The sequence below is a fragment of the Macaca thibetana genome, chromosome 9 (assembly GCF_024542745.1).
Source record: "Macaca thibetana thibetana isolate TM-01 chromosome 9, ASM2454274v1, whole genome shotgun sequence".
NCBI classification, from domain to species: domain Eukaryota; kingdom Metazoa; phylum Chordata; class Mammalia; order Primates; family Cercopithecidae; genus Macaca; species Macaca thibetana.
This window is the reverse complement of record NC_065586.1, coordinates 62,840,207-62,868,107: the sequence shown is the minus strand read 5'-3', so window position 1 is coordinate 62,868,107 and position 27,901 is coordinate 62,840,207. Positions and strand designations below refer to the sequence as shown.

The 27,901-nt window shown below is 44.8% G+C and overlaps 3 protein-coding genes across 5 annotated transcripts in view; all 3 read right to left on the bottom strand.

The window, feature by feature from the left end:
• Positions 1 to 27,901, bottom strand: part of SAR1A (secretion associated Ras related GTPase 1A) — a 537,387-nt gene that overhangs the window by 448,549 nt on the left and 60,937 nt on the right. The gene's annotated exons all lie outside the window — the stretch shown is intronic.
• PPA1 (inorganic pyrophosphatase 1) overlaps positions 1 to 27,901 on the bottom strand; it is a 478,362-nt gene that overhangs the window by 398,461 nt on the left and 52,000 nt on the right. The gene's annotated exons all lie outside the window — the stretch shown is intronic.
• PRF1 (perforin 1) lies at positions 10 to 5,577 on the bottom strand. 3 transcript variants are annotated; one of them, XM_050803611.1, is made up of 3 exons: positions 5,312 to 5,577; positions 3,023 to 3,565; positions 10 to 1,840 (listed from the first exon to the last, which is right to left on the bottom strand). In XM_050803611.1, exons 2-3 carry the CDS (start codon positions 3,559 to 3,561, stop codon positions 712 to 714), a joined length of 1,668 nt encoding a protein of 555 aa, XP_050659568.1. In that variant the 5' UTR covers positions 3,562 to 3,565; positions 5,312 to 5,577; the 3' UTR covers positions 10 to 711. The 3 variants fall into 3 exon arrangements, with proteins under 3 accessions (XP_050659568.1, XP_050659569.1, XP_050659567.1); XM_050803612.1 differs by having other exon boundaries at positions 3,023 to 3,591; positions 5,312 to 5,440; XM_050803610.1 differs by having other exon boundaries at positions 3,023 to 5,444.

Below are 27,901 nucleotides of genomic sequence, written 5' to 3'. Positions count from 1 at the left end.
CCATGATGATCACCAGAACATCATATTTATTGGCCCTTTATCAAGCTATGTACACGGTGAGACAGGTCAGGACAGGCCTCCATTTGTCTCAGGGGCAAAGCATTGTGGGCAAGGAAGACAGAGCAGCTGGAGCTGATGGGACTCCAGTTAAAGCAATGAAGTGGCTTTGCCACACCACAGAGGGCTCAAGGGAAGGGTCCTAAAAGACCAGTCCTGGGCAGCCTGGTGGGAGCTTGGCCTTTCTGCCCAGCTCCTGGCTGAAGCTGTGATTTGTGTAGCTGTGACTGCAGGGCTCGAGAACGACAGAGGGCTTAGGCAGTTTGGACAGGGTGAATCGGGGTTGGCGTGTATACCCAGCCACCTCCCTGAAAAATAGTCTGAGTCTCCCTTTTCCATCTATCTGATGGGTGTCCAATCTTTTGGCTTCTCTGGGCCACATCGGAAGAAGAATTGTGTTGGGCCACACATAAAATACACTAACACTAACCATAGGTGATGAGCTAAAAAAAAAAAAAATCGCAAAACAAAAATCTCACGATGTTTCGAGAAAGTTTGCGAATTTGTGTTGGGCCACATTCAAAGCCATCCCGGGCCACATGCGGGCCTCGGGTTGGACGAGCTTGGTCTAATGGGAATACGAAGACAGCCCTGGCTCCCACTGTGAGAACCCCTTCAGTCCAAGCACACGAGTCCTCTCCAAGCTCACTGTTCTCACCACACGGCCCCACTCCGGTTTCCTGGAGGCTCCCCCAGAAGCATTTGGGGGACGTAGTCCAGGCAGGTGCCTCCTCCAAGGTGGGGCAAGCACCTGGCGTGATAGCGGAATTTCAGGTGGCCATGTTTCAGGTTGCATCTCGCCTCATGGGAACCAGACTTGGGAGCCTGATCACAGGTGCCAAGGAGGTCATCGTCCCAGCCAGAGTCCTGATCCCAGACCTGCAACCTCAGGGGCCCCCCTGTGGCCAGGAGCACATCCCCAAAATCCAGCGGCATTGACCAGATGGGGTTGTTATTGCTCCACTGGGTGTTCGTCCTGAGCTCCTGGCCACCAAAGAACACCTTCACATAGGCATCCGTGGCAGTGAACCAGTCCCCCCACAGGCCCCACGCTTGGATGAAGGTCACCTCCAGCTGGGCCAGGCCCCTCTGTCGAGGGCAGCAGTCCTGGGTGGTGACCGCTGAGCCATGGCACACACACTGGCACGGGTCTCGGGGGCTCTTCTGCCGCCCCGGTGGGCACGGCCGGCTGCAGTCCCTCCAGCGAGCCCTGTCCGTCAGGTACTGACTCAGGGCCCTCCTCAGTGCCTCCCGCCGCGGGTCCTGGCTGTCCAGCAGCACATGCAGGGGTTCCAGGCTGTAGTCCACCAGGCCAGGGCTGCCGAGCAGCGAGTTCACCCAGGCTGAGTACTGTTCGGGCCCGGCCTGGCTCCCGAACAGCAGGTCGTTAATGGAGGTGTGATGGCCGCCAACCACTTCCGAATGGCGCTCCCGGTAGGTTTGGTGGAAGGAGGCCGTCATCTTGTGCTTCTTCTTCTTCTCCTCACAGGCTTTGGCTTCGGCAGAGGAGCTGCCGCGGGCGCCTATGTTGACCTGGGCCTCGACGTTCAGGCAGTCATCCACCTCGTCGTCCGTGAGCCCTTCCAGGGCCAGTTCACAGGTGCGCAGGGCAGTGAGGGCCGAGATGCGGCCGCCCAGCTCCACAGCCCGGATGAAGTGGGTGCCGTAGTTGGAGATGAGCCTGAGGTAGGCGGGCTGGGTGGAGGCATTGAAGTGGAGGGGCAGGTCCCCGAGGGCCCTCTTGAAGTCAGGGTGCAGCGGGGGAGTGTGTACCACATGGTAACTGTGAGAAGAGAGAGACCTCAGCTGGGCCCAGGGATAGTATTTCCCCCATTCAATAAAACAACTCCTTGAGGACTGCTCAAGGTCACACGTAAGTGGGCAGAACTAGGACTGGAACCCAGGGGCCTCCAGAGTGCAAGTGCTGTGGCATGGGGCTGGCAGGGTGCCTCCGCTCTCACCCGTCAGGGACCTCAGTGCTCTGTGTAGGTGTTTTCTCTTTTCCTTTTCAAAATAACATTTTTTTTCCTTTCCTTTTAATTTTCTTATTATAAAAGCAATGATCCTGGCCGGGCACGGTGGCTCACGCCTGTAACCACAGCACTTTGGGAGGCTGAGGCGGGAGGATCACTTGAGCCCAGGGGTTTGAGACCAGCCTGGGCAACATAGTGAGACCCTATCTCTAATTATTTTTTTTAAGAAAAAGAAAAAAAGAACATAAAAGCAATGATCCTGCACTGATGGTATCCATTGGACTTTGGAATCTGGTCATGTGGCCTTCATCCATCTGTCCCTCTGGATGGGTCCCACATGCCCTGGATCCTGACAGCTTGGGCCATACTCGGCCTCCCTGTGGAGGAAACGTGGCCTCCAGGTCTGAGGAATCAGAGCAGGTGACTTGGGGCTGGCCCACAAACACTGTGCCTTTCTCAGATGTGGAATCTGGGTCCCAGAATTCCTACTCCCAGGGGCTAGGGTAGCAGCTGCTGTGGCTCAGCAGTGTGGCCCTGCCACAGGCAGATGTGAGTATTGGTTGAGTGGATGATTGAAGCTCAGAGAGAAGTGAGATGTTCAAGGTTACACAGCAATGAGGAAGGATGACCCGGCCAGGTCTCCTGCCTCTGTCCCTATCCAGGAAGGACTCCATGGAAGGCTGGCTGTGCCCAGGAAAGGGAGGGTTGAGTACTCACTAGACCTAAATGGCACCCTGCTGGCTCTCAGACATGGTCTCACTCACTTTCTCTCTACTTGGTGTCTCACTGGGCACTCTCAGATGGGGGACCTCGTGGATGAGAGGAGGCCACAGGGCTGAATCACCTGAAGTCTGGGAGCCGGGACTGCGGTTTCTTCCTGGTAGAAGCAGCCTCCAAGTTTGATTGGAGGACTCTGCCTTTCCAGGGCTCCTAGACCACCCAGAGTTTCTCACACCTTTTCCAGCCCCCCACCCCCTAGCCCCAGCTCTCACCTGTAGAAGCGGCACTCCACTGTGTCAGTGCTGAAGCTGTACTGGTCCTGGTGGGTCTTCTGGGCTGCAAAGTTGGCTGCCTGTGAGTGTGAGCCGGCCACAGACACATGCACGTTGCCGGCGGGGTGGGGAGTCACATCCAGCCCGACCTTCCAGTCGTTGCGGATGCTACGAGCCGCATCCCGGGCCACAGCTTCAGTGGAGCTGACTTTGGCCCTGGTTACATGGCGCTGGCAGCCAGAGCCCTGGGCCCGCCAGTTGGTGAGTGCCAGGGGCAGGCGCTGGAGGGTGCCCTCCTGTAGGGCATTTTCACAGAGGGTGCAGGTGCCGTCGGGCCGCAGGAACCTTTGTGTGTCTACTGGGAAGGAGCCCGAGCGGCGGAGGCTGGTCACGTCCACACCCTCCCCGGCCAGCCATGCACCGGGCACAAACTTGTGGCTGCGCTTGCACTCTGAGCGTGTGGCTGTGTGGCAGGGAGCAGGGACCGGCAGGGGCAGCAGCAGGAGAAGGATGCCCAGGAGGAGCAGGCAGGCCGCCATGGAGCTGCAGAGACAGGGGGCACTTGGGCTCTGGGAAGCCATGGGTGGAAGGATGGAGGATGACTGCTCCTTTCCCCCATAGCCACGGATTATCAGGGCACATGGAAGGGGAGGAGCTGAGATATCTCTTAAGTCATTATTCAATGAATGTCAGAGCTGGTATGTCCCTTATAGGCCTGGTTCAGCCCCCACATTGTACAGATGGGCCCAGAGAGGGGAAAAGCCCTGCTCAGGGTCACACAGCCAAGGGGAGCCCCTTGCTAGAATTCCCCTAAGGTCTAATGGGGATCTAGGTGGATGACTCTGTCCCCAGGACACAACTGTGGGTGGTGGGGAGGGGGCTGTGGCCACAGAAGAGGAGACAGAGTAGCTGTAGCAGATTTGGGGAGGGGCCTGGGGACCTAAGGAAGCCTTCATTCTGGAGAAGTGTCATTTTTGGCCCCAGAACAAGCCACCCTTTGCCCACCCTGACTCACTCTGCTTCTCTGTCTCTGTCACTCTCTCTAACCTCTCTCCCTCCCACTGAGCCCTTAACAGAATTGGAAGAGAAATGAGGTCCTATATTGCCCCTATTCTTCCCATTTTCCCTTTGGGGCCCTTCCTCAGAGCTTTATGGAAGAACTCTAGAATAAAAGCTGCCGACCTGGCCAGGTGTGGTGGCTCACACCTATAATCCCAACACTTTGGGAGGCCGAGGCGGGCGGATCACTGGAGGTCAAAAGTTCGAGACCAGCCTGGCCAACATGTCAAAACCCCCTCTCTACTAAAAATACAAAAATTAGCTGGGCGTGGTGGCAGGTGCCTGTAATCCCAGCTACTCAGGAGGCTGAGACAGGAGAATCGCTTGAACCCGGGAGGCAGAGGTTGCAGTGAGCCAAGATCGCACCATTGCACTCCAGCCTGGGTGACAGAGTGAGACTCTGCCCAAAACAAACAAACAAACAAACAAACAAACAACAAAGGAAAAGCTGCCAACCTGACCACACCCTTGGATCTTGTGTGGGGAGAGGCCTCGAAGTTTGCTCTTCAGATCCCCTCCTGCTGCCCCTCCCCTCTTTGCCACTCCCTGCCAAGCTCTGCAGCCTTTAGCAGTGACAGGGGCCCCCCTGTTGCCTACTATGGGCAACGATTGTTTAGAAAGTTCTTCCTAATTTTAAGGTGTTTCTGGGGCCTCACCTGGGCCTGTTACGATCCGGAACCTCCTTTCTCTAACCTTATCCAAGGTGAGCTCTTCAAAGGTCTTTCCCCTTGGGTACCACAGGCTCTGACACAAGAGGGCTATGGAGAGCTCCCATTGTAGCTGGAGCCTCCATGCCCTGCCCAAAGGTGTGACTTGAAGGGTGGAATTCCAGGCAGCATGACTCGCCCCAGGGAGGCAAAGAGGCCAGGGGAATCTTCAAAGGCCCTGGGCTCATCCCAGCTAGGAGGCGGGCACGGTCATAACCTTAATCCAGGGAACTCAGCCTTCATTCTGACTCTCATGGTATTCTGTCCCAGGGAGCCTCTTTCCATCTTTCTTAGAAGTTTTAATGTCAGCTCTTGCAGGGCCTTAGAAACTGCATGCTACCTCTTCATTTCATACAAGAGGAAACTGAGGCCCAGGGTGGGCACAGGGCTGCCCAGCGAGTTAGTGATTGGCGCTGTCTGTGACCCAGGTGTCTTGTCTTTTAGGTCACGGTACTTCCTGCTCCATCAGGCTCTTCCCCTCCACCCAGAGCCCCAGGCCCCCAGGTCCCTGCTCTCTCCTTACCTGGAGTCCCGTATGGAGAAGCAGCTACACAGGCGGATGTCCTCTCTTCACCGAGGCTCCTGGAATGGTGGCGTCAGCCCCCCAGGCAGCCCACTGTGGCTCCTTGCACCAGCCACCACTCAGATCACTTCTACTTCCTGCCCCGCCCCCAGCTGTGGTCACAGGTCCTTTGTGCTCTCCCCTCCCACGAGCACCCACCCTGTCCTCAGCCCTCATCCGGCCCCCCACTGACAGCCCTCAGGAAGCGAGCAGCAGGGCCAGAGGCTCATCTGCCGAGCAGAGCTGCTGGGGCTTCAGGACTCAGGACACACAGGCAGAGGAGGACGGGGCGCTGAGGACTTCGAGACCCGGCCCTGGTGTTGATGATCAGGCCAGCAGGGCCATCTCCTTGCTTCTGACGCACAGCATCACATGTGCGGGATGTAAGAGGCATGCAGAGGCGGGGCTGAGAGTGGGGCCTGCACGCCAGTCTGCCGAGTCTTGGCCAGTTCGGTTATGCACCAGCGGTGTGGACTGGTAGGGTTCTTCAGCCTCACTGTGCCTCAGTTTCTTCACTGAACAATTGGGATAGTAGTCATGTAGACCCTAGGGGTTGTTGTGAAGGGCTTGGAACTGTGCCTGGCCCTTCTTGAGTGTCAGTGCCTGTGACCATTCCCTCCTCCCTGAGTGGGGAAAGAGAGATGTTGCTCTAATCTTGCCATCCACTTCCTGCTCAACCTGCATCCCAGTCTAGCCCAGGCTCTGAACCCCGAGCATGTTCCTCAGACAGGGTCTCCTGCTCCTCACTTTGTGAGGACAGCCAGTGGTCTCCACGCTGGCCCCAGCCCTACTGAGGTCATGGGTGTTGGTGAGAGTGGTCTGGTAGCACCAGAGGACGTGTCTTCTGCACTCTTTGCCTTGCTTGAGGTCAGGGTGGGGTGAGGTTTCCATGGGTGGAGTGACTCACTCACAGGGCACTGGGGGACAAAATCACATGGCTTCTGGGGTGGGGGCAGCTGGGTAAGGGGGGAGGTGGTTCTCACAACTTGTTCTCATAACTGTGTATATGATGGAAAGAAGTAGCCGCAGGCTCCAGACCACATGCGACATCATGTCTCATGGGTCACACTTTGGGGCTCATCCCTTGCGTTTATGTCCCTGCTTGCGTCCCTACTCTTACAGGAACAGGGGCTTAAGCTGTCTTCTCGGAATCTGGCCCCATCTTCTCTCCGCGGTGTCCCCTCCCTCTTCTAGAAATTGCAGCCTCCTGATCCCTTTCCAGCTCTCACCCATGGCCTGACTTGGATGCTAAGGCTGTGAGGAGTTTCTTTCCTGACCATGATGGGAAGGCCAGTTGGAGGGACATAGAAGTCCTACAAAGTATCTGCAAGAAAAGAGAGGCAAAGTCTAAACAGGTTCTGATCCCAGCTTCACCCGAAACTTACTGTATGCCTCACAGCGGTAGATATCAACCCCCTTTCTGAGCATTAGTTTCCTCATCTATAAAATCAAAGAGATGACTTTGGAATTCTACAGATCCTTCCAGCTAATGATAAAATGTGCATATGGTAGGTTTCAAGTGGCTTACGATGTGGCTAATGCCCAAGAGATGCTGGTGGTTGTTAGGGCATCCATTAAAGAGCCAAAATGACATTGAGGTTGATGACTGTTTTGGGCTCGTTTAACTGATGACAGCTGTCCTCCTGTCCCTCTGAAACTTGACACTTGAATGTGCATTAAGCACAGTTTTTCCTCAGACACAAGTTTCAACAAGTGCATAGTTTGTTCAATCACCAGACACCATGTATATGGTTTTCTTTAGTAACAACTTTATTGAGATGTAATTCACATACCATATAATTCACCCATTTCAAGTATACGATTCAATGGCTTTTCGTATGTTCACAGAGTTGTACAGCCACTGCTACAGTCAATTTAGAACATCTTTATCACTCTCCATAAAGAAAACATATACCCACTGGTGGTCATTTCTCATTTCTTTTTCTTTCTTTCCTTTTTTTTTTTTTTTTTTTTTTTGAGATGAAGTCTTGATTTGTCACTCAGACTGGCGTGCAGTGGCGTGATCTTGGCTTATTGCAACCTCTGCCTCCCAGGTTCAAGCGATTCTCTCACCTCAGCCTCCCCAGTAGCTGGGACTACAGGCACATGCCACCACGCCTGGCTAATTTTTTTTTTTTTTGTATTTTTGGTAGAGATGGGGTTTCACCATGATGGCCAGGCTGGTCTTGAACTCCTGACCTGCAAGTGATCTGCCCACTTTGGCCTCCCAAAGTGCTGGGATTATAGGCGTGAGCCACCGTGCACAGCCATTTCTCATTTCTTCATAACATTAATCTACTTTATGTCTCTGTTAATTTTCCCATTTTTGACAATTCATATAAAAAGAATCATAGGATACGTGGCCTTTTGTGTCCAGCTTGTTTCATTTAATATAATACTTTCAAGGTTCATCCATGTTGTAGCATGTATCAGTACTTTAGTCCATTTCTTGGCTGAATAATATTACATTGTATGGACATACCACAATTTGTTTACTGATTCATAATTGATGGATGTTTGGGTTGTTTCTACCTTTTGGCTGTTATGAATAATGCCGTTATGAACATTTGTGTACAGGTGTGTACATATGTTTCCATTTCTCTTGGGTATATATCTAGGAGTGGAATTGCTGGGACGTGTGGTAACTCTAGGTTTAACTTTTTGAGGAACTGTTTTCCAACGTGATTGCATCATTTTGCATTTCTCCAGCAGCTTATGAGAGTTTTAATTCCTCCTTTCCAAATCAAACCAAGGTTCCACTAGTTCCTTGCCAAACCTCGATTATAGCCATCCTAGTGGGTGTGAAGTCGTACCTCATTGTGGTTTTGACTTGAATCTTCCCAGTGGCTAATGAAGTTGAACATCTTTCCATATGCTTATTGGCCATTTGTACACCTTCTTTGGAGAAATGTCTATTCAAGTCCTTTACCCCTATTTTGAACTGAGTCGTCTTTTTATTGTGGAATTGTAATCATTTTTTCTACATTTTGGCTTCTAGACCCTTATCAGATATAGAATTTGCAATTTTTGTTTCCTATTTTGGCAGTTGTCTTTCTTTTCATTTTCTTGAGGGTGCCCTTGAAGTATAAATATGTTTTGTTTTTGGCCAGGCATGGTGGCTCACACCTGTAATGCCAGCACTTTTGGAGGCCAAGGCGGGAGGATTGCTTAAGTCCAGGAATTCAAGACCAACCTAGGCAATGTGGCAAAACCCTGTCTCTACAAAAAATACAAAAATTAGCCAGGTGTGGTGATGTGTGCCTGTAGTTCCGGCTATTCGGGAGGCCGAAGTGGAAGGATTGCTTGAGCCCAGGAGTTCAAGACCAGCCTGGGCAACAAGGCAAGCCCCTGTCTCTAAAATAAAAAACAAACAAAAAAAAAACCAAATTAGCTGGGAGTGGTGGCACACCCCTGTAGTCCAAGCTACTCAGGAGGTTTAGGTGGGAGGATTTCTTGAGCCTGGGGGTCGAGGCTTCAGTGAGCCAAGATTGTACCACTTTGCTCTGGCCTGGGTGACAGATCGAGACACTGTCTCAAAAAAAAAAAAAAAAAAAAAAAAAAAAAAAAAAGTTTTTTACTTTTGTTGAAGTTCAATTTATCTATTTTTTTTCTTTTGTTGCTTATACTTTTAATGCCATGTCTAAGAAGGTTCTGCCTAATCCAAGATTATGAAGATTTATTCCTATGTTTTCTTCTAAGAGTTTTATAGTTCTAGCTCTTATATTTAGGTCTATTATCCATTTGGAGTTAATTTTTGTGTATGGAAAGGGGTCCAACTTCATTCTTTTGCATGTGGATATCATATATGGTTTTGATTTTTTAGTTTATAAAATATCTACTCTAAATAGAACAGTGCCATAAATCTTGCTATCTTGGAATGTTCATGTCCCTCCAAGATTCAGTTGAAACTTAACCCTCAATGTAATAGTATTCAGGAGTGGGGTCTTTAGGAGGTAATTAGGTCATGAGGGTTCTGCCTTCATGAATGGGATTAGTGCCCTTATAAAAGCACTTGAGGGAGTCTGTTTGTACCTTCTTGCTCTTCTGCCCTTCCACTGTGTGAGGTCACAGTAACAGGCACCATCTGTGGAGCAGAGAGCAAACTTTCACCAGATACCACGTCTGCTGGTACTTTGATCTTGAACTTTCCAGCCTCCATAACTGTGAGAAATAAATGTCTGTTATTTATAAATTACCCAGTCTAACATATTTTGCTATGGCAGCAGGAGTAGACTAAGCCAGAAATTGGTGCTGGGAGCGGGGTGCTTCTGTAACAAATATGTAAAAATGTGGAAGCAGCTTTGCAGCTGAGTAATGGGTAGAGGCTGGAAGAGTTTGAGGTTCATGCTGAAAAAATCTTGTATTGCCGTGAACGGACTATAAAGGGTTTCTCTAGTGAGAGTTCAGAAGAAGAGGAGAACTGTAGAGAGAACTTCAATCATTTTAGAGGTTATTTAAGTGGTTGCAAGTGGAACATTGGTAGAAATATAAACAGTAAAGGCTACTCTGATGAGGTCTTAGATGGAAATAAGAAACACCTTCTGGTTAAGTGGAAGAAAGGTGATCCTTGTTATAAAGTGGCAAATAATTTGGCTGAATTGTGTTTGTGTTCTAATGTTTTGTGGAAGGCAGAACTTATGAGCAACGAAATAGCATATTTGGTAGAAGAAATCTCCAAGCAAAGTGTTGAGGATGCAGCATGGCTTTTCTTGATTGCTTATAGTAAAATACAAGATGAGAGCAATGAATTAAGGGTGAAATTTATAGTTAAAAGGGAAGTAGAACTTAAAAGAGTTGGAAAATTCTCAGCATGGCCAGGTTGTAAAGAATGAGAAAGTGTTTGAGAGAGAATTCCAATGGTGTGGCCAAGTGGATGTTTGATAAGGAGATTTGTATGGATAGTAGAAAGCCAGGTGATATTCATCAAGACTATGAGAAAATGGCCCCCAAGGCATTTTGGAGATCCTCAAGGCTGCTATTACAGGCCTGAGTGCCGGGGTCTTGTGGTCAGAATGGTTTCAAGGGAGGGACCCAGGATGCCTTTGGGGCTTTGGGGTTTGCTGTCCCGGGCTGCATCAGATTTCTACTCCATGCATTCTAGCACAGAGTTCCTTGGTCACCTCAAGTGTGGCTAGTGGGCCCAGGGGCAGTGTAGTCTACAGTGGTTGCCCCTTTGGTTGCCCCATGGATCCCATGCTCCATGGCTGGAGCGCCATGTTTCATGCCCACAAGTGTAAAATTTGATACATCGGAGCATGGTATCCACGCAGTGTTAAACTGCAGTGGGGGCATGGCTACGACCACCTAGATCTCAAAGGATGTCCTAGAGAGCCTTGGGGCCCAGGCAGAGAACTATCATAGATGTGAGACCACTTCAGAGAGCCCCCACTAGGGAAATGCCTAGTGGACCCGTGGGGTTGGGGCCACCTCAGAAAGCCCCCGCTAGGGCTCCCAGTGGATCCATGGGGGCAGAGTGACCTTGGAGATGCCAGACCAGGAGAGCCACCAGCATGTAACTCCATTGGAGTCTCAGGGACTGGACTCCAATACATGAGGGCCACTGCGTGGGTGGTGCCAAGCAAAGCTGTGGGGACAGTGCTGCCTGGGGGCATGACTCCCACGCCAGTGTATGCAGAAGGTGGTGGGTCATGGAGTCAAAGATTATTTTCAAGTCTTAAGATTTACTGTTGTTTGCTCTGTTGGGTTTTGGACTTGGTCAAGGCCTGTCTCCCCTTTCTTCTTTCCTATTGCTCCCTTTTGGAATGGGAATGTCTATCTATGCCCATCTCACCATTGTATTTTTTTTTTTTTTTTCTTTTTTTGAGGCAGAGTTTCCCTCTTGTCACCCAGGCTGGACTACAAAGGCATGATCTCGGCTCATTGCAGCCTCTACCTCCCAGGTTCAAGCGAATATCCTGCCTCAGTCTCCCAAGTAGCTGAATTACAGATGCCCACCACCATGCCCAGCTATTTTTTTTTTTTTTGTATTTTTAGTGGAGACAGTGTTTCGCCATGTTGGCCAGGTTGGTCTCGAACTCCTGACCTCAGGAGACCTGCCCACATCAGCCTCCCAAAGTGCTGGGATTACAGAAGTGAACCACCACGCCTGGCCCCACCATTGTATGTTGGAAGCATATAACTTTTTTTATTTCATAGGTTGACAGTTGGAGAGCAATTTGCCTCAGGGTGATTTTATTTTATTTTATTTTATTTTATTTTATTTTATTTTATTTTATTTTTTTGAGACAGAGTCTCACTCTGTTGCCCAGGTTGGAGTGCAGTGGTGGGAATCTCGGTTCATTGCAACCTCTGCCTCCCAGGTTCAAGTAATCCTCCTGCCTCAGCCTCCCAAGTAGCTGAGACTACAGGCACGTGCCACCACACCCAGCTAATTTTTTGTATTTTAGTAGAGATGGGGTTTCAACATGTTGGCCAGGCTGATATCGAACTTCTGACCTCAAGTGATCCACCTATCTGAGGATTACAGGGGTTAGCCACCGTGCCTGGCCTGCCTCAGTTTGAATTAAATCTTAAGTCTCATCCATATGTGATTTAGATGATACTCATTTAAAATTTGTCATTTCATTTTCTTTTTTTAAGGACTGAGTCCCACTCTGTGGCCTGGGCTCGAGTGTAGTGGTGCGGTCTCACTGCAGCCTCAAACTCCTGGGCTCAAGGGATTATCCTATAGCAGGACGAACCTCAGACAAAACTCCTCAGATACCGGATTAAAGAAGGAAGAGGTTTTTTATTCAGCCGGGAGCGTCGGCAGACTCACATCTAAAGAGCCGAGCTCCCCGAAAAAGAAATTCTTGGCCTTTTTAAAGGCTTACAACTTTAAGGGGTCCATGTGAAAAGCGGTCGTGATAAATCGAGCAAGAGTGGGAAACGTGACTGGGGGCTACATGCATCAGCTAACAGAACACAAAGTTTTACAATGGTTTTTTCATACAGTGTCTGGAATTTACAGATAACACAAGTAGTTTAGGTCAGGGGTTGATGTTATTATTATTACTTTTTTTTAACTCCTAGGGCCAGGTGGTGGTGCTAAGGTTGTCTGGCTATTTATCTTACTTTTGTTTCTTTCTATCTTTTTGCTTTCTCTCTTTCCTCCCGCCTTGTGAATTAGGCAAGGTGGTGGGGAGGAGGGCAGCAGGAGTAGTAGTGGTCTCCCTCCTTAATCCCCCCTCAGCCTCTTGAGTAGCTGGGACTATTCAAGATGATATTCAGAAGAAATGTAGACTGGACTTAAACTTTAAAGTTGATGGTGAAGTGAGTTAAGACTTTTGGGGATATTGAGATGGAATGAATGTATTTTGTATGTTAGAAGGACATGAATTTTGGGGGCACCAGGGGTAGAATCCTATAGTTTTCTTTCTTTTTTTTTTTGATATGGAGTTTCCCTCTTGTTGCCCAGGCTGCAGTGCAATGGCATGATTTCGGCTCACTGCAACCCCTGCCTCCCAGGTTCAAGTGATTCTCCTGCCTCAGCCTCCCAAGCAGTTGCAATTACAGGCATGTGTTACCACACCCGGCTAATTTTGTGATTTTTTTTTAGTAGAGATGGGGTTTTACCATGTTGGTCAGGCTGGTCTTGAACTCCTGACCTCAGGTCATCCACCCGCCTCGGCCTCCCAAAGTGTTGGGATTGCAGTAGTGAGCCACTGCGCCTGGCCTGGAATGCTATACAGTTTGAATGTTTGTGTGCTTCCAAAATTTCTGTTGACACCCCTCAGTGCAATAGTATTAAGAGGTATTAAGAATATTAAGAGGGTCCTGCCCTCATGAGTGGGATTAGTGCCCTTATGAAAGGGCTTGAGGGAGTCTATTAGTCCCTTTTGCCTTTCTACCCTTCAGCTGTGTGTGTGAGGATAAAAGGTGTTGTCTATGGAGTAGGGCAAGCCTTCGCTGGACACTGAGTCTGCTGGCACCTTGATCTTAGACTTCCCAGCCTCCAGAACTGTAAGTAATAAAGTTCTATTATTTATAGATTACCCACCCTAAGGCCTTTTGATATAGCAGCAGGAACAGACGAAGGCAGCACTGGACATAGAATGCACGAGGGGGATACAGCATGATTGTGTTTGCTGATGTGCAGCACCTACCACATAAACTACAGCTGTGACCTGAAATCAAAGAGGTCCTTTAACAAAACTAGTTTAGATGGTAATTATAGTGCATATATTAAAGATCCAAAATGCAGTCACAGGTGGTGTTTTCTTCACCCTGAGATAATTCTTTAGTGCCTTTTCTTTACAAGTTTGTGAAACTTTGAGGTTCTTCTCCCTCAGCCTCAACAGTGTTACCCACAGTTCTTGTTTTGCCCTTTGTCTCATAAAATGAGACAAAAGAACTGAAGAAATCTTTCCTTTTTTTCCATTCTGCAAAAGGCTTTATAGAAGATTGGCACTCTGTTGGTGTAATTGGTTAGATTTTAAACTACTGGGTCCATGTCTTGGATCCAGTAGCTCTATTCAGGTTTTCTGTTTTGCTTTCTGGTATCAGTTTTGGCAAGTTACGTTTTTCTAAATCCTTCACACTATCTAACATTTCACACTTGTGGGCATGAAGTTGTTTACAATGTTCTTTCTCTTAAAAACAAAATCTTTATGAGTTGGTAGTGATGCCCTATTTTGATAAAAGGTTTAAAAAATTGCTTTTTTCTTTTTTATGGATCAGTCTTGATAAAGATTTATACATACCACCTTAATTTTTTCAAACAACCTACTCTTGGCTTTATTGCTTTTCTCCAGTGTATTATTATTTTCCATTTTGTTAATGTCATTAAAAATTTTTTTTTTCACTTCCTTCCTTTTCCCTTTTCTTTGGGCTTCTTCTGTTGTTCTTTTTCTAACTTCTTGAGTTGAACCCTTAGCTCATTAATTTTCAGTCTTTCTTTTTCTTTATTTTCAGTAAGTAAATGCTTCTGTAAGTAATCTTTTAAGCCTCTACATTTCTAATAATCTTGTTAATTGTGTCTCTAAAGTTTTGGGATGTGGTGTTTTCATAATTGCCTAGTTTTAAAATATTTTCTACATTTTCTTATAATTTCTTTTTTGGCTTGCAAGTTATTTAAAAGTGTGCTTTCCACGTTTTCAGTCATGGGGGTTTTAAATGCTGTCTGTTGGTTATGAATTTCTAACATAGTTGCATTGTAGTCAGAGCATGTTGTCTGTGTGACACCCATTCATTAAGGTTTATTGACATTTTTTTCTATGGTCTACCAAATGTTTAGCTTTGTAAATGTTCCTGTGTACTTGAGAAGAATATGTATTTGCTAATTTTTGGAAGCAGGGTTCTATGTTCAAATCTGTGGTCTTTTGAGACAGTCACTGAGAGCCATGTTGAAATCTTCTACAATGAAGGTAGATTGTTTAGTTTCTCTCTATACCTTTCATTCTGTCAGTTTTTGCTTTATATGTTTGGAAGCTGCTTTATTAAACAAGTTTAGTATAGTGTTGGTTTCCAGGATTGAACTCTTTATTATTATGTAGTGGCTCTTTTTATCTCAAATAATGCTTTCTGTCTAAATGTCTATTTGGTCTGGTATTAATAGAGCTATTCCAGCTTTCCTTTTTTTAGTATTATTTGTAACATGGAATCTACCATTTTATTTTTATTTTATTTTATTTTTGAGACGCAGTCTCGCTCTGTCGCCTGGCTGCAGTGCAGTAGCATGATCTAGGCTCACTGTAAGCTCTGCCTCCCAAGTTCAAGTGATTCTCCTGCCTCAGCCTCCCAAGTAGCTGGGACTACAGGCACACGCCACCATGCCCAGGTAATTTTTTTGTACTTTTAGTAGAGATGGGATTTCACCATGTTGGCCAGGATGGTCTCAATCTTTGACCTCGTGATCTGCCCATCTCGGCCTCCCAAAGTGCTGGGATTACAGGCGTGAGCCACTGTGCCTGGCCTATTTTAATAATTTTTAAGTGTATCAGCTTTCTTTTGATTCGTTCCCACCATGGATGTATTCCATCTTACTTCCAAATTCGCTGTGCTCTTACATTTTAGGTAGGCCTCTGTTAAACATAATTAGTTGGATTTTGTTTTGTCATCCAGCCTGAGGGACTATCTGTTTAACTATGTGTTAAGTCTGTGTATATTTATTGTGATTACTGTTCTAATAGAGTTTGTTTCCACCATAATATTTTATATTTGTTTTATTGTCTTGCTTTTTTCTGTGTATTCTTCCTCCCCCTCTTCCTTCTTTCTTTTAGGTTGATTGAACTTTAAAAAAAATTACATTCTTTACTCTCTACTAGTTTAGCTCTTACAACCTCTATTTCTGATTATTTGGTGGTTACCCATAAAAATGCTAATATGCATTCTAAACAAAGTCTAAAATTGTTTACTACTTCCCACCTTCCCAAGGATACAAAGATCTCAGAATGCTGCTAACTAAAATCACCTTTTGGCCGGGTGCAGTGGCTCACACCTGTAATCCCAGCACTCTGGGAGGCCGAGGCAGGTGGATCACCTGAGTTCAGGAGTTTGAGACCAGCCTGGCCAACATGGTGAAACCCCATCTCTACTGAAAATACAAAAATTAGCCAGGCGTGGTGATGTGCACCTGTAATCTCAGCTGCTCAGGAGGCTGAGACGGGAGAATCGCTTGAACCCAGGAGGCAGAGGTTTCAGTTAGCCGAGATTGCGCCACTGTACTCCAACCTGGGTGGTAGAGTGAGACTCCATCTCAAAAAAAAAAAATAAATAAATAAAATAATAAAATAAAATAATAAAATCATCTTTTGTTATTCTGAAAGTTATTTTTGTCCAGTATTTTAGTTCCATCTCATTTTCTCTCTGCTAAATCATTTGTTAGTACTATTGCTTGATATAATCAACATTTGTCTGTATTTACCCATGTTTACCAGGATCTTTGCTTATTTATTCTTTGATCTAGCTTTCTTTGGCGATAATTTTTCTTTTCCTTGAAGTGGGCGTTAGAAGTGGTTTCAGTGAATCTCTCTGGTAGCACATGCTCTCAGTTTCTGTTTGTCTGAGCTGTCTATTTCATCCTTGTTCTTGAATTATCATTTGAGGTGGTTGACCCTTTGAAGTTATTGCTGGTTGACTCCCATCAGCGCTTCTAAGTTATTATGTCACAGTTTCTGGCTTCCACTGTTGCTACTGTTTAATTGTCATTCTTCGTAGGGAATTTGTCTTTTTTGTTGAGGAGGCTGTTTTTAAGATCTTTTTGGTTTTGGTTTTCTGAAATTTTACTATGAAGTACATATCTAGAGATGACTTCTTTAAATGTATTCTGTTTGGGATCTGTGGTGCTTCCTGAGTCTGAGGATTCACATCCTTTAACATTCTGGAAAAAATCTTGGCTGTTATAGTGTCGTATATTCCATTTCTCTCGTTTGCTCTACCTTTTGCTTTTTTTTTTTTTTTTTTCTGGTACAGGATCTCGCTCTGTTGCCCAGGCTGGAGTGCAGTGGCACAATCTTGGCTCACTTCAAACTCCGCCTCCCAGGCTCAAGCTATCCTCCCACCTCAGCCTCCTGAGTAGCTGGGACTACAGGCACATGCCATTAGGTTTGGCCTATTTTTGTGTTTTTGGTAGAGAAAGGGTTTCACTATGTTGGCCAAGGTAGTCTCGAACTCCTGAGCTCAGGTGATTTGCCTGCCTCAACCTCCCAAAGTGCTGGGATTACAGGCATGAGCCACCATGCCCAGCCTACCTTTTGCCTTTTTGAATGCCACTGGTGATATAATAGTCCTTTTCACTCTCTCTTCCATGTCTGTTATGTTTTTTTCTTATTTCCCACTTTCTGTCTTTTTGTACTGAGCTGCCATTATTTTTCTCCTGTTCTTTTCAATTCATGAATTGTTGCTTCAGATGTGTCTAATGTATGATTAATTCATCCTTTGGGTTTTAAGATTAGGTAATACACTTACCAAGATGCACAAATCAAAGTGGTGGAAAAAAATATACAGTGAATAATCCTTCTCTGGCTCTTTCCCCATTTGTTCCAGTCCAACTGACCTCCACAGGTGCCACTGTTTTTTTTTTTTTTCCTAATTTATTTGGCGGCCTCTCAGAGTTTCATCATGCCAATAAAAGCAAATGCAAATATCAACAGTTTTTTAAAAAAATTTCCTCCTTTCTCACACAAAAGGAACACTATTATACATCTTGCTGTGTACTTTGTCTTTCGTTTTACTTAATACAGTTTAGAAATCTTACCTTATAGCACGTAATTTCCTCAATCTTTTATTTTAAAAAAATGTTGCATAGTATTTTGTTATATGGATGAACCATAACTTATTGGGCCAGCCTTTTAATGATGGCCATTTGGGTTATTTATAGTCTTTTGCTCTAATGAACAATGTTGCAGTAAATAACCTTGTACACACCTCCTTTTGGACATGTGGAGAATATCTGTAGAATAAATTCCCAGGAATTGAATTGCTGGAACAAAACAGTATGCATTTTCAATTTTGTAATAAATTTGCTATAAATAGCCCCCACAGGGACGAGCACCAGTTTTCACTCTTACCAGCAAAGCATAAGTGGCCTCATTTCCCTCAGTATTACCTATGAAATTTTTTTGTTTAGTTAATTTTTGCTTTTAATGATTTATGTGTAAACTCTGTTTCATTCTTTTTCCAAATTTCATAACTATGTCTCCTAGTTATTGAAACAAATTTTAAACATGTCAACATATTCATTTTGGGTTTTATTATGTAGTTATGCCAATACATAAAACCTTTGGTGCAGCTCATTCTTTATCTTGTTATACAGCTGAATCTTCCTGCTTGGTGGATTGTCTCCTTGAGGGTTTTGCTCACAATGTTAGATTGTGAGCTCATTCTTGGCTGCCCTTTACCTGTGGGAATCCTGCAAAGCTTAGGATTGAGAGCATTCCTCCAAAGTGGGTTTGCACATGCTTTTATGAGACACCTTCCGTTTTTACCGATTCAGACTTATTTATGCTTGTTTTTTGGCTTGGCATGTTCTGACACACGCAAGTGGCATATGGAAAGGTAGACCTGTAGTTCTGATGTTTAAGGAGAGACCATCCTTCTGCTCAGATTTAAGACTGAGAAAAACGAGTTTTTTTCTGGACTCCCTTTCCCAGTAAATAGATCCTTTTAACAGCCTATCCTTTGATTGACATTATTAGCCCTTTGAGTATTTATTTAGGTTTTTACGTAGAGTGGTCTCAGCTTCAATTTCCCTACTCTGCAACCCTGCCCGACCTTATTTCCTGTTGTTCCTGTGGTCACCGTAGCTTGAGGTCCTGGCTTCTCTGGCCTGGCCTGTGTCCTCAGGGCATCATCCCTGGCTGTTGGCCTGGTTTACCCTCTAGTTTTTGCTTCTTTGTTATTTTTGGCTCCTTAGTATTTCACTTACTTTTTTCCAATTTTGTTTATGCTTTTTGATACATGTATTATATACATTTTTTATATATGTATTTAATTCTGTCTTTCTAGGTAACAGAAGTGGGTTTTCTAATGGAGAGCTTTTAAGGATAGCTACTCTGTAATATTTGTTCTTTATTCTTCATTCAGTGAATATTTATTGACTGCCTACTATGTGCTAGATTATTCTGTTCCTTCTGTTTTACTTTAAAAGATTCAAAGGACTCTGGTAGGTATAGCAACCACTAGTTAATTCAGATGAAGGCGTTTTTTGTTTGTTTGTTTTGTTTGTTTGTTTTTTCCTGTTTTAACATGGAGATCTTTTTTCTTGTTGTTGTTGAGAGGTAGTCTTCTTGTATCACCCAGGCTGGTCTCAAACTCCTGGGCTCAAGGGCTCCTCCCATCTCAGTCTCCTGAGTAGCTGGGATTATAGGCATGAGCCACCATGCTCGGCTCCTAGCACAGAAATCTAAGTCCATGATGGTGAGGGCTCTGAACAAGCCTATGGTGGTTACAAATTCATACTGACAACATTTTCATATGAGATTGACCCAATTTAGGGAGCACAAAGAGAGCATTTCTAACACCTTTGGTCTGAGGTTCACTCCACCACATTAACTCTATCAGTTAACCAAACAAGAACCTAGAATGCGAATGTGCATGTTGTGGAAATGAGTAGTAGAAGTAGACTCTCCCGCTGTAATGACCGAATGTTTATGTTTCCACCAAAATTCTTGTGTTCAAATCCCAACCACCAATGTGATGGTACTAGGGGGTGGAGACTTTGGGAAGCAGTAGGCCATGAGGGCAGTAATCAGGTCATAATCCCTTACGAATGGTGTCAGTGCCCTTATTAGAGAGGCTCCAGAGGACTGGAATGAAATGAGGAGACAGCCATCTACAACTCAGAAGAGGGCCCTTGCCAGAGCCTAGCAAGCTGGCACCCTAATCTCAGACTTCCGGCCTCCAGAACTGGGAGACATCAATTTCTGTTCTTTTAAGTCACCCAGTCTGTGGTACTTCTGTTATAGCAGACTGAACAGATGAAGGGACCTGCATTTGTTTTGTTTTAGATCAATGTTAACACTGAGGATTGCTATAAGGATTACTGTAGGAATCTCCCAGAATGAACCTATACTTAGAGGAACTGGAAAGACATCAGGGTCCCCTTCTCTTCTGTCCCTTCTGTATCTCCTGTTCAGATTTTGTAGCCTTTTACCTCCTTTTCTTTCTCCTCTTCATTCTTCCCTTTCACCAGATTGCCTTCTTGCCCCTCATTTGCTTCAGGAGACCCATGGTAGCTGTTTAGAAACGGCAGCCCCCATCTTCGCATTTGGCTCCATGACCCCTACTCTTGATTTTGTCTGACACAGACTTTACAGCTTACAAAGAGTTTTGTGTGTGTTATTTCATCTGCACCTAACAATGTTGTGACATAGGCAAAATATTGTTATCCCTATTTTTTTTTTAATTAAAAAAACTGAGACCCAGCAAGAAGTACTTGCCCAACATTATACAACCAACAAGTGGCAAAGCAGGGAGCAGACCTAGGTTTTCTGGCTTGAGGCCAGTGCTGTCACAGGAGCCTGGCTCATACAGCTGTCTAGTAAATCCACATTCAAGTGAAATTCCAATGTCTGGAAAAATTGGATTTCTAACTCATCCCTGAGCTCCCAATTTTCTGATATTTCTATTAAAGAACAGTAGGTCTGTTACTTCTCTGTGAGAGCAGTGCCCTTAGATTATACAGTTTAAAAATTTGGTGTGGGTTTTGGGAATGTTCTGAGGGTCTGTCTACTATCGGGTCTGGCCAACCAGCCATGCTGAGCCATGGTTGGGGTTTTCTGATGGATTACTAGTGGCCAAGGGCTTGTGAAAACATAAATGTCTCACTGAGCGCAAACCTGAATGGAAAAAAAGAAAAGAAGTTCTGAGTAAGATTCTGACTAATGACTTCTTGGAAGAAACTGAACAGTGTCTGAGACTTTTTCATCTGCCTTTAGCTAGCAAAGTTTCTTCCGAAAGCCCCACAGCCCCATGCATTTGACCAGCACAGGTGGATTCGTACATTCGTCCACCATGCTATTCACTGATGGTCTTTAATGAACACATATTATGCACGAGGTGCTAATGATCATAGAGAGGGCTACAAAGATGTGTAAAATAGGGTTCCATCCTTAAAGGAGCCTACCATCCATATATACATTTTGACACCATAATTGAACTTATAGTTCTGAGAGCCAGACTGCCTGGTCAAAATTCCGGCTCTGCCACTTTCAACTAACAACAATTAACCTTGTATCCGAGTATTTATCTCTTTAAACTGCAGTGTCCTCATCTGTAAAATAAGACCAACAATGGTACCCATCCAACTGTGCCTCTAACTCAGAGCACTGCTGTGAAGATGAAATGAGGTAATAATGTGTTTAAAGAGCTTGGCGCAGAGTAAAAGATCAAAATAAAAGTGAGGTCATTGGCATAAAACTTTAAAGGTGGTTTGGGATGTGTGGCTTAGCAATGAAGAGCTATCGTGGTTCGGAGGGGAGCAGTGGGTTTGGGTCTCTATGTTACCAGAACAAGATGCATGTGAAGGATTGGCAGGTAGCAAAGACTGTGCAGAGGTTTTCAGGGAGGAGAACAACAGGGTCAAAAATATGAAGACAAAAAAGAGTGACTCACATGAAGGAAACAGCATGTGTTTCTGGGTTGGACTAGGATGTAGAGATAAATGAGTGGGTATTAATCATTATAAGTGTAAGTATCCCATATTTAACATGCACTATCTGCCAGACAACTTGTGAATTTATAATTATCATGTAAATTAATCCTCCCAACAACCCATGAAATCTCCCCATAAAATCTTGAAACTTGCCGGCTAAATATCCTTTCCAGGACAAAACCTCACACAGAGGCAAAATGGCTGGGAGTAGACTCTAAACTGAGCAAGACAGGGAGCCACGTAAAGAGAAGGTCCAGACAAAACTGGGGGAGGGCTACAGAGGAAGTCATTCCCAGACTCTTCAGCCTATTTTAAAGACATTTTTCAGTACAACAGAAGAGGGAGCCCTAGAGTCATGAATCTTGGCCAAGAACTCTTTTCCCATTCTCCCCATTGAGGACTGCCCGAAAATCTATCTCATTTAAACAAAAGCAATGTAAAAGGATTGCAGAGGAGAAACCTAGTCCTATTCAATTTTTTTTTTTTTTTTTTTTTTTTTTTTTTAAGAAAAAGAAGTTGATTAGCATAGTAACAGGTCATCAGGCAATGATCTCTGGAAAGACATGCCCTACAAAATAAATAAAATTTTTCTTTTGATTTTTTTTAATGAACTAGAAGAGTTTTTAAAATGACAGAATTTAGGAAACTAAAGCATAAGTCAGGATTCTAAAAATTAAGAGATGAGATAATTGGACACAAGGAAAATTTGAAAAGAGCTCACACAGAATTTAGTTAGGAAAACAACATTTTTCTTTTCTAAAAAAAACCCCAACCATTTTAGAAATGAAAACAAGCTAGAGTGAATAAATAATATAAATAATGTCATAAGAGAAATAGAAGGTGAAAAAGAGGAAATTAAAAAAATCAAAAGTGGAGACTAGTTAAAAAAAGATATAAAAGTGATAGATGTGGAAGACAGAGAAGATCCAACCCATGTATAAAAGAGACCCTAAAGAAGAAAACTGAGGTAATGAAACAGAATAAATACATACTGTAGTTAAGTATGTTAATGTACCTCTCTCTTTAACTGATAAAACAAGTGGACAATAAACCAGTAAAGATACAAAAAAATTGAACAATACAATGATAAGCTTGACCCAATTGACATATATAGGGCACTGTACATATACACCAAAGTGTTGATGAAAAGGCTGAACTTTGTAAAATATTTAAAGAGGTTTATTCTGAGCCAATATGAGTGACCGTGGCCCAGGATATGTTCTCAAGAGGTCCTAAGAAAGTGTGCCCAAGGTGGGTGGGCTACAGTTTGGTTTTATACATTTTAGGGAACAAGAGTTGCAAGCAAAGACATAAGTCAGTACATGGAAGGTGTACATTGGTTCAGCCTAAAGAGGTGGGATGTCTTGTGGGGAGGGGACTGCTTCCAGGTCATATAGGTAGATTCAAAGATTTTCTGATTGGCAATTGGTTTAAAGAGTAAGCTTTGTCTAAAGGCTTAAGAAGTCAGTAGAAAGGAATGCTTGAGCTAAGACAAGGGGGTTGTGGGAGCCAAGGCCCTTGTTACATAGGTGAAGTCTCATAGGTGGCAGCCTGCAGAGAGCATGTGATGCCATATCAGAGTTAGGTTGGAATTTGGTGTTTTATTACCACAAAGAGTCTGTTTTGTCAGTCTTATGATCTCTATTTTAATATTAATGCTGGCCAGTTGTGCCTAAACTCCAAAAGGGAGGGGGCATAATGAGGCCTATCTAACTTCCCTTCCCATCATGATTGGGAATTCATTTTTTCAGGTTTCCCTTGGCCCAGAGGGAGTCCATTCAATCAGTTGGGGAGCTTAGGATTTTGCTTTTGGTTTACAAAAGAAATATGTCTTTTTTTCAAGAGCATACTGAACATTTACCTAAATTGGCCATTTACTGGGCCATAAAATATATCAAAAAATTTCAGTGAATTAAAAATTTACAGAGAATGTTGCTCAATGGATTAAGCAGGAAATCAATAACAAGAACAAAAAGTAAACAAAAAAAAATCAAAATGTTTGAAAATATACAAGGGTTAAATTACATTTAGCCTAAAGCTGCCTCCTTACATAGTTCAAATTTGGCCTAAAGGTTTCTTGGTAAGTAATGAACTGTAACCTAACTGGATGTGTGAACAGACTATAACCTACTCTTTTTTTTTTTTTTTTTTGAGACAGAGTCTCACTGTGTCACCTAGGCTGGAGTGCAGTGGCATGATTTTGGCTTACTGCAAACTCCACCTCCCAGATTCAAGTGATTCTTGTGCCTCAGCCTCCCGAGTAGCTGGGATTAGGTGCGCACCACCATGCCCAGCTAATTTTTGTATTTTTAGTAGAGATGGGGTTTCACCGTGTTGCCCTGGCTGGTCTTGAACTCCTGACCTCAGGTGATCCACCCACCTTGGCCTTCCAAAGTGCTAGGATTACAGGCATGAGCGACCATGCCTGGCCTTGTAACCTACTCTTGTAACAAGTAGGTCTTAGCCAATCACAGTAGTCATACTTCAACCACTTACAGGCGACTAATGGTTCAAACCATGCTCAGATAAGGTGAACGCTTAGTTGCCTTTTGGATTGGCTGCAAAGCAACTAATCTGGCTGTTTCCACATCTCACTTCCGTTTTCTATATTTCACTTTCGTTTTTCTGTCCATAAATCCTTTCCAACCACCAGAGTCACTTTGAACCTATTCTGGTTCTAGGGACTGCCCGATTTGTGAATCATTCTTTGCTCAATTAAACTCCGTTAAATTTAGTTTGTCTAAAACATTTCTTCTAACACCAATATTCTTCAAAATAAGTTCCAAGTCAAAGAATAAGTCAGAAAATACTTTTAACTGAATGATAAAAATATGATACACCAAAATACATTGGATGCAAGTAATATTATGTTTAGAGGGAAGTTTATGGTCATAAATGCACATTTCAGAAAAGGAGAAAGATTTACTATTGTAAAAACTCAAAATATGTTACTCTAAAATATGGCTTTAGCAGATCAGAATATGCTACTCCAAAATATGCCTTTGGCATAAGAATGGTTTTGAGCTGATGATGATGATTATTTATTTATTTATTTATTTTTGAGACAGAGTCTCGCTTTGTCACCCAGGCTGGAGTGCAGTGGTGTGATTTTGGCTCACTGCAAGCCCTGCCTCCTGGGTTCATGCCATTCTCCTGCCTCAGCCTCCTGAGTAACTGGGACTACAGGCACCCACCACCATGCCAGACTAATTTTTTTTTTTTTTTTTTTTTTGTATTTTTAGTAGACATGGGGTTTCATCATGTTAGCCAGGATGGTCTCAATCTCCTGACCTCTTGATCCACCTGTCTTGCCCTCCCAAAGTGCTGGGATTACAAGTGTGAGCCACTGCGACTGGCCAAGCTGATTATTTTTTATGGCAGTGGCTGCTGCCATCATGCTGGCTGCAGCAGGGAGGCACGGCTTTGGCTGCACACTCCATAAAGCTGGGGAGTCTCGCCCCTTCTCAGTTGGGAGGAGAGCTCTCTGGGTGCTGCTGCAACTGCCCAACCAGCAACTTCAGACCCACACCTCCTGCTCTATGGAGCATGCCGGAGACTCACCATCCTGGGTGGGGCTACAGCCATCCAAACTGCAGCTGTGCTCTTTGGGGAGGTCTGGGAGCAGGCAGAATCTGCCTTCCTGGGTGTGGCTGTGACTGCTTTCTCAGGTGCAGGAGCTGGGTGTCTCTGCAGGCTGCACCCTCAGTGGCCTTAGGAAGGACACTCCCCTATCCCTCCGAGCTCAGAGGTGTCTTTTCCCACTGCCTGGCTTCTCTCCACTCATGGTGCCTCCTCTGATCTTGGAGGGGGTGTTGGGGCCGAGCGCAGGGGCCATGAATAGCAGCAGGAGGCAGATTGATTTCTGGGTGGAAGGGAGCAGGTCTCCGGTAAGGCCCCACCTTCAGGCCAAGGAAGGTCTGAAGGCTGGGGGCTGGGCTGCCAGTCCTGTAGACTGGCAGACTGGTGGGGGGACTTGTGGTGCCTCTTCTGGGCCTCCCATGGCCACCCATGGACGAATTGGCATGCACTTCCTTCCCTCTGAGGCCCATAAATGCCCAGGGCTCAGCCAGAGTGGGGCAGAGGACGAACAGGGCAGAGATGATGGGAGGACCAGCTTCAGAGAGGAGTACTCTCTCTGCTGATAGCTGCAGAGACCTGCAGAAATGTGCAAATGACCTGCCTGCAGAGAGGAGCTATCCTCTCCAGGGCCTCTTTTCTGTGGAGAGCTGAACACTGGATGGGATGACCTGCCTACAGAGAGGAGCTATCCACTCCTCTAAGCTGTTCTAACACTAAATAAAACTCTTCTTCACCCTTCACTTGTCTGCGTACCTCATTCCTCCTGCATGCAGGACAAGAACTTGGGCAATGGTGCTGTGGCCACAGAGGTTTCTGGCCAGAAAAGGCAACACCCCAGAGATCCCGTGACATTTTGAGAAACTGCAGACATGGGAGAAGCTGTGGAAACAGAGTAAAAATTGCCCTTTTATAAGGGAAATTCAAAGCCGTAAAGGAAATCTCCATTTGTAAAGATGTTTCCTGCTCAGTACCAGAAACAGAAGGATGATGCTAAATCACTGGAAACTCTTATCAGTGGAGAAGGTATCAACTTAAGTCTGCCTAACAAACCTTATCCTATTTCGTATTTTCTTTTCTTTTCTTTCTTTCTTTTTTTTTTTTTTTTTAGACAGAGTCTTATTCTGTTCACCTAAGCTGGAGTGCAGTGGTACGATCTCGGCTCACTGCAACCTCCATCCCCTGGGTTCAAGCAAGTCTCCTGCCTCAGCCCCAGGCTGGTCTCAAACTCCTGGCCTCAAGTGATCTGCCTGCCTCGGCCTCCCAAATTGCTGGGATTACAGGCATGAGCCACTGCCCCCGGCTTGAGATTTTCTTGGGCATCTCCCCACAGCTGGCCTTCTTCACACCCTTGTATTTTTGTTTCCTATAGCTAGAAAATAAATGTTTTCTTTTTAAAAAATTGAGACTTGTGTATCATAAGACTTACCCTTTAAAGGTGTAAGATTCAGTGGCATTAAGAACATTCACGCCGGGCGCGGTGGGCTCAAGCCTGTAATCCCAGCACTTTGGGAGGCCGAGATGGGTGGATCACGAGGTCAGGAGATCGAGACCATCCTGGCTAACACGGTGAAACCCCGTCTCTACTAAGAAATACAAAAAATAGCCGGGCGAGGTGGCAGCGCCTGTAGTCCCAGCTACTCGGGAGGCTGAGGCCGGAGAATGGCGTGAACCCGGAGGCGGAGCTTGCAGTGAGCTGAGATCCGGCCACTGCACTCCAGCCTGGGCTACAGAGCGAGACTCCGTCTCAAAAAAAAAAAAAAAAAAAAAAAAAAAAAAAAAAAAAGAACATTCACAATGTTACACAATCATCATCACTATCTAGTTGCAGAATATTTTTACTATCCCAAAAAGAAACCTACTAATTAGTACTCATTCCCCATTTGCCCCTCCCCCATCCTATCCCCAAGGCAACTGTTAATCTACTTTCTCTCTCTATGGATTTGCCTATTCTTGACATTTCACTTAAGTGGAATCGTACAAGATGTAGCTTGTTTGTTTAGCTTCTTTTACTTAGCATAATCCTTTCAAAATTCATCTATGTTGCAGAATTTATCAGTATTTTTCTTGATATTTCTGAATAATACTTCATGGTATGGTTACACCTCATAAGTTGATGGGTTGTTTCTATTTTCTGATTATTATGAACAATGGGGCTATGAACATTCATATATATGTTTTGTGTGAACATACATTTTCATTGCTCTTGGCTATGTTACTGGAAGTGGAATTGCTGGGTCTTACAGTAATTCTAGGTTTGACATTTGGAGCAATTGCCAAACTGTTTTCCAAAGCAGCTGCACCACTTCACATTCCCACCAAAAGTGTACGAGAGTTCTAGTTTCTCCACAACCTAGCCAACTATCTTAGTCAGTCTGTTTGAGCTACTATAACAAACTGCCTTAGACTGGGTAATTTATAAACAATAGAGATTTATTGCTCATAGTTCTAGAGGCTGGGAAGTCTAAGATCAAGACACCCACAGATTCAGTGTCTGGTGAGGGCTCACTCACTCCATCATAGATGGCACCTTCTTGTTGTATCCTTACATGTGAGAAGGGACAAACAAACTCTCTTGAGGCTTCTTTTATAAGGGCACTCATCCCATTTCTTAGGGTAGAGCCTTCATGACCTAATTATCTCTAAATGCCCCATTTCCTAATACCATATTGGGAATTAGGTTTCACCATATAGATTCAGGGGCTGGGGGACACAAAAATTCAAAACCATAGCATTGTCTTTTTGATTGTAGCCATCTTAGTGGGTGTGAAGTGACATCTCATTATGGTTTTGATTTATGTTTCCCTAAGGACTAATGTCAAACACAGTTTCATGTACATATTGGTAATTTTGTATATGTTATTTGGAGAAATGTTTATTCA